This window comes from Apteryx rowi, unplaced genomic scaffold (genome assembly GCF_003343035.1).
Source record: "Apteryx rowi isolate R43461 unplaced genomic scaffold, aptRow1 scaffold_354, whole genome shotgun sequence".
In the NCBI taxonomy this organism is placed as follows: Eukaryota; Metazoa; Chordata; class Aves; order Apterygiformes; family Apterygidae; genus Apteryx; species Apteryx rowi.
In genome coordinates, this window is record NW_020450019.1 from 141,813 (window position 1) to 149,869 (window position 8,057).

Below are 8,057 nucleotides of genomic sequence, written 5' to 3' on the forward strand. Positions count from 1 at the left end.
CGTCCCCCTCATGCCGGCCACCCCGGCGAGCCGCGGCCTCGGGCAGCTCGGTGATGCGGCGCAGGATGGAGCGGCCCAGGCCGCGGCGGGAGCTGCGCTTCTTCGGCAGGTGCGGGTTGCTGGCTGCCATCCGCCGCGTCTTGTGCGCCTCCAGCTGCGCGTAGAGCTTCTTCAGCTCGTCCTGCGCGCCGCGGGGCCGGGGCGAAGGGCGCCGAGAGAGGAGACACGTACAGCTGCACCGAACGGCGCCTCGGCCCTGCACAGCCCCGTCTCCGCCGCGGGAGCCGGGCACCGGCTTTTTCCCACGCCCTGCGCGGCGCCCGGCTCTCCGGCATCTCCCCGTGGCCAGCGCGGCCGTGGTCCACCCCGCGCCCCCAGCTCCCCGCTGCCCCCGTCTCCCACCCCGCCTGGTTCACAGCAGGGGAAAGAGGCAAAAAGCAGCTCCCGCCCCACACGGGGCTGCAGAGCTGGTGTCAGAGGAAGGTCCCGAGCGCCACCCACCCGGATGTCATCGGGGTCCAGGCTGTGCTCGCTCCAGGCGGAGGCGATGCTGCTGTTCAGGTAGGAGCCCGAGCGCCTCATGTCCAGCTCGTCCTCGTAGACCTCGGCCGCGATCTCCTCGCGCAGCGGCGACCCGGCGTGCAGGAACTGGGGGCGGAGAGGGGCCGGCTCGCCGCGGGCACCGGCAGCACCCCAGCGCCACTTCTCCGAGCCCCTCCCGCATGCAGAAACCGTTCGAACAAATGGGTGGAGAGGAAAAAAAAATCCCACCCAGCACTTTTAAAAGCAAAGAGCTGCCCTTGGCTTTGAAGGTCTCCGAGGGGCAGATCGCAGGGGGCTGGGGAGCATCTCCCAGCGCCGGCTGCGCTCCCGCCGCCCACGATACCTTGGGGATGAAGAGCAGCGCCAGCGTCGCGGTGATGGTGCCGTGGGTGTGCGCGAAGAAGAGCAGCAGGGTCCAGTCGGGGTGCAGGGAGGGGACCAGGACGAACCTGCAAGGGGCGAGGGCGGGCAGCGCGGGTGCCACTGTGTCCACCCGCGCCGCCAGCACTGAGGGGCTCGCGGGGGCCCTGGGGGTGCCGGGATGGGGAGCACCGCGGGGAGCCCGCCAGGCGCAGGGATGCGCTGCGGGGGCTCCGTATCGGCGGGGACAGGGATCCCTATGCCTGCAGAAAGCGGGGAGAGGATATTCCTCGTGCCGTGCAAGCGCTGGGGCTCCCGGGAGCTGGCACAGCTGGGCGGCGGAGAGGGCAGCCCACGGGCCTGGCTGCTTTGGAGCAAATTCAACGTTTCCCTTGTGTCTGACCCGCCCTGGGGACGGCGATGCGAATCCCGCAGGGGATGCAGGCAATAGCCCCCGGGAGCGGCTCAGGACCCCGGAGCACRGCTCCCGCTCGGTGCCCCGGAGCGGCTCGGCAGCCCGCGCCTCACCTGGCCAGGTGGAAGGCGGCCGAGACGAGGAGCTCGTTGTGCAGCGCGATGCCCAGGTAGCGGGGCTCGTGGAAGGCCGAGGGCACGGAGCGCGTGGCCAAGCACAGGGAGCTGCCCCACAGCAGGAAGAGCATCTCGGCTGCGGAGAGAGCCGGGGGGGGAGCGGTGCTGAGCACCCGGCCCCGTCGCCCTGCCGCGGGCTCCCTTTCCTGCGCCGCCCCGCTGCCTTCGGGGATCCCCCTGCTGCCGGCTGCGGCGAGCCCAGCGCGTATTCACCCCCCGTTTCGGGGCGCCGCGGTCCTGCCGCTCCGGAGCTGGCCCCAGCACAAGGCAGAGCCGGGAGCATCCTTCGGCACAGCCTCCCCGGGAGGAGCCTGGTGCCACTGGGATGCTTTACCTTGCTCCGGGATGGCTCTAGGGGGAGAGGAGGAGGCTCCTGAGCCCCAACCCCGCCTGGGCGCCGCAGGCAAGTTAAACCACCAAGCAAACAACACCCCGTGTCCCCTTTTGCGGGATGGGAGCTGCGGCCGAGGGGTGCTGGAAGGCGGGAGGTGCTGCCTGGGAAGGACCGCGGCGGCCGAGCCGGCGCTCACCGATCACCATCATGTAGTCCCAGCGGTCGTGGCCGCAGAGGTAGAACTGGAGGCCGCGGGCGGTCTGGGAGCGGATCACCAGCGGGACGTTCCTGTCGACGTTCTCCAGCATCCCGACGGTCCAGGCCACCAGGAACCACAGCACCAGGAGCAGGATCAGCCCCAGCATCTTCAGCACCCGCCCGCTGCTCATGTAGGGCACCCGCTGGGCCGTGCGGGACAGGAACACCTTCAGCACCCTGCAAGGCACGCGGGGGTGAGCCTGACACCCCGCGCCGTCCCCGTGCTCCCGGAACCCTTGGCCACCTGCTTCGTGTGGATGCAGCCCAGCTTCGGGTGCGGGCAGGTCCCCGGCTCCGGCGCTGCCTCCGCTCCCGCTCACCTGTACAGCTTGAGGGTGATGGTGCCGTAGACGATGGCGAAGCCCAGCATACGCACCCAGCGCAGGACGATGCAGCGGAAAATGCTCGGCTTGAAGTACAGGATAAACACCTGGGAAGGCAGGAGAGAGGGGTCGGCGCGTGCACGGGGCGCTGCCAGCCTCGGCCGTCGGGGTTTGGGGCTTTTGGCACCGTTGTGCCCTGCTGGTGACGTGCGCGGGGGCTGCCGGACATTGCCGGATGCTTTATGGCCCTTGGATGCTGCTGGGGGTGGAGGAAGGGCTGGTGCAGACAGAGCCAAGCCGGGGGGCAGGTGCACGGGAAAAAGCGGATGCAGGTGCCGACACGGTCCTGCCCTGTCTTGCTGCAAGACCTGGAAACCAATTACTTTTGGGAAAGACTCTCTCGCTCTCACTTTCCCCCTTGTCCTATGGCAGATGCTGCAGATCTTGCAGGAGGGAGAGAGGATTTAGAGAGGGATTAATTCCAACAGCCAGCAGGAGAAAAGGGATTTGGGCTGCGGAGAGGGTTGATAGCGTGGTCACCGGAGGCCGAGCCAGCGCAATTATCTATTAGACCGAGTTGTCCCCGTGCCCGGTTTGACGGCAGGTTTCTGCCCTGGCGGAAGGAGGTGGGTTTGGGCTCTGCAGATCGGCCCGGCCGCTGCACCCGGCACAGCTCCCCCCATCCCGCGGCATCTCGGCGTCCTGGTGCCCGGCAGGCAGGGGCTGCAATCAGGATTCCCGCCGCGTTTGCTGGGATAACAGGGCCGAAAGGTGGCCGGGGAGGTCAGCGGACAAGGCTGCAAATGCTTTTAACRCCCCAGGACTCCCTGAGGGTCGGGCAAGGGGTGTTTTCCGCCCCGGCACCGGCTGGATACTCACGGGGAAGTAGAGGAGGAGGGATCCGAAGAGGATGGTCTCCAGGAGGATAACTCCCGACGCCCGGATCCGCTGCGGGAAGAGGGAAACGGGCAGGTGAGGGCAGGCGGGGAGCCCGAAGCGGCACCCGACGGGGCCGGAGCATCGTCCGGTGGCGCGCGGCCGGCCGTCCCGGCGCCTTGCCTTGCTCTTTCGGAAGTGGTAGGAGACGAGCATGCTGAGGAAGACGGCGAGCATGCAGGCGGCCTGGCAGGAGAGGACGGCTGCCCGCAGCGCCCGGTGCTCCTCGACGAGGCAGGGCACGTCGTCTGCGCACGTGGCGCAGCCCGGCCGGCAGGGCCGACACGCCAGCACGCCCGGCCGGGCGCCTGCGGACAGAGCGCGCCGCCGCCGCCGCCGCTTAGGGGCTCGCCCGGCCCCGCGCCCCCCCCGTCTCGCACCCGCTGCGGGACGGCAGCGCTTTCTGCCCTGCCTTGCAAAGCGGGGCGCCGCGGGGACCTGGGGGACCCACCTGCCCCGGCGCCGCTGGCCGCTCCGCCGGCCCCGTAAAAGCCCGGCTTGCACCGGCACACGTAGCTCCCGAGGACGAAGCCGCGGCTCTCCTGGGGGACGCACTGCAGGAGACAGGTCAGGGCGAGGTGGGCACCCCGGGGCGCTGCGCTGGCCCCCGGCCCCCCCGGCCCCCCGCCGGCGCCAGCCCCCGCCCCGCACCGTCCTCCCCCTCGGCGGCGCCTGCAAAGCAGCGGTTAAACATTTAAGAATTAAAAGCAAAAGCCTGGCCCTCAAATCCCTCCCTAAAACCTAAATGGACGCCTAATGCAGCAAAGCGCACTAATTCTGCCGAGCGGGCTGCGCCGTGACGGCAGCGGCGGGATGCAGCAGCCGCCGCGCTAATCCCCGGCACCGAAACGGGGCGGGAAAGGGGAGGAAGGGGGGAGCCGCCGCCGCCGCCGGGCTGCTGGAGAGCGGCACGGCCCCGGCACCGCAAGCGCGGAGCGGGAATGCTGCAGGACGGCCGGGCGCGTCGGGGGGCTCCGCTCCGATGGGCCTGGCTGGGAATCTTTCCGGGTGCCGTTATTTTCTGGAAAGATGCCTGGAGCGTGTTAGGGTGTGCAATCCTGTCCTTCTGGTGGGAATTACCTGCAGGGGATTGGAAGGAAAAGTTTCAGAAAGGGAAACTCTGAGGTTTCTCCTTTGCTTGGGAAGGGGATTTTGCTGGTGTTTGCCACGGCGCGGAGCAGCATTAACCCCACCAACGCCGCAAAGAGCCCCGAGCCCGGCTCCGCAGCTCCAAGGAAACCCTCTAACGACAGGCACGGAGACGGCGCCTCGCCGGCGTTCACCAGCCCGGCGGAGAGGCCGGGCAGAGGCCGCGAGCAGACCCGCTCATCAGCCGAGCTTCTCCCAGCGCCTGCCGAAAACGCAGTTTAACGCGTTATTAAAGCGAAGGAGCCCAAAGAGGGGGGGGAGAGACACTGGCTCCGCTTGCATGCCGAGTCCCCGGAGCCGCCACCGGCGAGCCCAGGCTCTGCTCCGCGTCTGCCCGGCCGCGGTCCCGAGGGGGCGCGCGGGGAGGCTTCTCCCCCCGGCTTGCAGCCCCCGGAGCCGCCGCGGCCAGGTCACACGCTGCCGCCCACAGCAGGGGCAGGAAGATTTGCACGATAAACCCCGCGGGCCGCGGCGCTGCGAGCAGCTGCACGAAGCAGATGGATCGGCCGGAGAGAGGATCACGCTTAGCCGCGCGGGAGGGATGCGYGGCGGGAGCGAGGCGCCGGAGCTGCCCCGTGCCCCGGCTCCCGCTTTGCTCCGGAGCGGTGTGCACGGATACCTGCGTGCTGTTGAGGTCGCAGCGGTGTGTGTTGGCAAACCAGCCCGGGCCGCTGGCGCACGGGTCCAGCTGCACGTCCTGCAGCTTGACGTCCAGCCACACGACGCCCCTGCGCGGAGGGTCCCGCTCAGCGCCGGGGGACGCCGGGGCCCCGCGCCGCCCTCCCCGCCACCCCGGGGCCGGGGGCCGCTGCTTGCACCATGTCCCCGCCACTGCCGTGTCGGGGAAGCGGCGGCAAACGTTTGCAGTGCCAGGGGGGTCCTGGGGACTGCGGCTTGGGGATGTCCCTGCGCGGGCCCCGGCGCATTGTGCCTCCCGAGCTCGGCTGCGCAGCCGGGGAGCGCCCAGGGTTGACCCCTCGCACGGCAGCGGGGTGCTAGGGTTTGGTCCCGGTGCCCCCTCCAGGTGCTGCAACAGGGTGCCCGTGGGGTCCCGAGAAACGGGGGCTTTGGGGCAAAATCTAGCCTGCTCCCCCCCCCATGCCAGGGATGCAGCAGCGGCTGGACCCCAGTGCCCAGGAGGGGACCCCAGCCCGGCTCCCACAGCCCCGGCGCAGCCGCGATCGCCCCTCCGGCACGTGCATGGAGCAACCCCTGCCCAAACCGCCCCGGTGCCCCCGCCAGCCACCCCTTACTTGAATTCGGGGCTGAGGTCCGGCTTGAGCCCGTAGAAGGAGGAGGAGAGCGTGGCCATCCAGGCGGGCAGGAACTTGCCGTCCCGGCACTCGAGGAACGGCGGGGACCACCGCACCTGGCCCGCGTCGCCCACGTAGCCGTCRCCCCGGCTCCACTTGGGGGTCTCCAGGCTGCGGAGGTCGTTGCGGAGGAGCCGCTTCCGGAGGGAAAGGAGCCGCTGGGACTCGAGGGTGTCGAACCACCGGTCGTCCCCGCTGAGGTTGCCGCGGCCGGTGCCGGAGGTGGCGGCGGCGGAGAGGTCCTGCAGCAGGATCTCGGGGCTCTCCTGGGTGGCCTGCAGCATCAGCCGGGGTTTGGAGGCCAGCGGGTGGGCGTCGAAGGCCAGCACGGCCCGGTAGACGCGGGGGTCGCCGGCCACGAGGCTGCGCACCAGCGCGTGGTACCACTCGGCGTCCTCGGCCAGGCTGGCCTCGCGGATGTCGCTCGCCTGCAGCAGCATGTTGAGGAAGTTGGCGGCGTGCGCCAGGCTCTCGGCGGCCGCCCGCAGCGCGGYGCGCAGGGAAGCCGGGGGTSCCCCCCCGCCACCGCCACCGCTGCCCCCCGTCCCCACCGCGAACCGCCGGCTGCAGTTGGCCCGGGCGAGCCGCGTCGCGTCGCCCGAGCGCAGGAAAGCCAGTGCCGCCGCCGAGCCCTCGGGGTCGGGCTCCGGCGTGGGCGCCTGGGGCTCCGGTGACGCCGGGAGCCACTCGCGCCCCGGGGGGGTTCTGGCTTTGGGGGCCGGTGGCCGGGGCCGCGGGGAGCCGCCACCACCGCCGCCACCGCGGAGCAGCACCACGTGCAAGCAGCAGAGCAGCGGCCACAGCCAGAGCCCCATGGCCGGGAGAGGGGTGCAGGCAGCCCCGCGCCCCCCCGGGAGCCGCCGCGGGGCCGGAGCGGGCGGCCGGTGCCCTTAGGGTTGGACAAGCATCCTCCGCGTGTCGCCCCGGCTCTGCCGGGCTCCGGCTCTGCCTCCTGTTTTCCTGCTTTCCCGGTGCCGGCGCAGACGTCACTGGCTCCGGAGCGCTGCCCGCCCCGCTGCCCGCCTCCCGCTGATGCCGCGGCTGTGCGATCCCGAYCCCGGCGGACGGCCCTCCGCGGCGCCCGCCGAGCCCCCCGGCAGCGGGAGCCCCCCGGCTCCGGTGGGGCCGGCCGTGATGCAAGCGCATCCTGATGGGACACCATGGCAACGGGGCCGGGAATTTTCCTCTCGGCAGCCCCCCCTCCTGCGTGGCCCCCTCCGCTCGCCCGCGGCCGGGATGAGGCCCGATAAGGTCACCCACCGCCGGCTCCCCGTTAACTCCTGCCKCGCCGCCCGGTCAAGGGAGAGGGGATCAGCAAGGGGGAGCAGGGCCGGGGCAGCTGCGCAGCCCCCGAGCAAGGTCTGGGTCCCACCCATGGCTCCTGCCTGCAGAGGGGGAAACTGAGGCACGGGGGGGGGGGCTGCTCAGCCGCCTGCAAGCAATGGTCACTTCCCCCTGCACGAGCCTGCGGGCGGAGGGGAGGAAGAGCTGGTCCTCATCCTCTCTCCTTCAGCCGTGTGTGTGTGCTGGGGCCGCGAGGTTGCTCTCGGCACCTGCAAGAGCTGTGCGAGAGCTGTGTGAAGAGCTGTCTAACGGCTGTGCGAGAGCCGTGCAAATGCCATGCAATAGGCATGGAAGAGCTGTGCAAGAGCTGCGCAGGGGCTGTGCAAGAGCCGTGCAAATGCCGTGCAATAGGCGTGCAAGAGCTGCGCAGGAGCCATGCAAGAGCTGCGCAGGAGCCGTGCAAGAGCCATGCAATAGGCGTGCAAGAGCTGTGCAAGAGCTGTGCAAATGCCGTGCAATAGGTGCGCAAGAGTCGTGCAAGAGCTGTGCAAGAGCCGTGCAAAAGCCATGCAAGGGCTGTGCAAGGCTGGCAGTGTCGTGGTGCYGGGTGCCCGTGCCTCAGTTKCCCCACCTGCAGGGCAGCCTGGTGGGGGCAGCCCTCGCGATGTGGGTGGGGGGCGGCGGTTCGAGGGGGACGTGCCCCACTCCGGAAAGACCCCGGTGCCCTGCCACCACCGCCACTGCCCCCAGCCTGCCCGGGGGGGGGGGCCGCGTCCCCCCTCGTGTCCCCCCACTCCGGCGCGGGGGCCCCTCATTAGCGGCGAGGGGGAGCTGGGGGGGGGCACCACGTGGAAGGGGCGCGCCAGTGGGCGGGGCTTAGCCAGCTGGAGGCGTGACCTTCGTGTAGGGGGCGTGGCTTTAGCTCAAGGGGCGTGGCTAGGGTGGGGGCGTGTCCTGGGCCGGCGG

General features: G+C 70.7%; 2 protein-coding genes across 2 annotated transcripts in view; one reads left to right on the plus strand and one right to left on the minus strand.

Annotated features, from left to right (window-relative positions):
- Positions 1-6,262, minus strand: part of GPR179 (G protein-coupled receptor 179) — a 10,623-nt gene extending 4,361 nt beyond the window's left edge. The window contains exons 1-11 of the mRNA XM_026072928.1: positions 5,748-6,262; positions 5,114-5,222; positions 3,809-3,899; positions 3,469-3,692; positions 3,289-3,357; positions 2,407-2,516; positions 2,025-2,263; positions 1,432-1,570; positions 887-992; positions 502-648; positions 22-181 (exon numbers count right to left, since the gene is read on the minus strand). Coding sequence (XP_025928713.1) covers positions 22-181; positions 502-648; positions 887-992; positions 1,432-1,570; positions 2,025-2,263; positions 2,407-2,516; positions 3,289-3,357; positions 3,469-3,692; positions 3,809-3,899; positions 5,114-5,222; positions 5,748-6,247 — 1,894 coding nt within the window. The 5' untranslated portion in view covers positions 6,248-6,262. The remainder of the gene's footprint in view (positions 1-21; positions 182-501; positions 649-886; positions 993-1,431; positions 1,571-2,024; positions 2,264-2,406; positions 2,517-3,288; positions 3,358-3,468; positions 3,693-3,808; positions 3,900-5,113; positions 5,223-5,747) is intronic.
- A 1,493-nt stretch (positions 6,263-7,755) lies between these two features.
- SOCS7 (suppressor of cytokine signaling 7) overlaps positions 7,756-8,057 on the plus strand; it is a 22,262-nt gene continuing 21,960 nt past the window's right edge. Inside the window, exon 1 of the mRNA XM_026072929.1 lies at positions 7,756-7,761. Within this exon, the coding sequence (XP_025928714.1) occupies positions 7,756-7,761 (6 nt within the window). The remainder of the gene's footprint in view (positions 7,762-8,057) is intronic.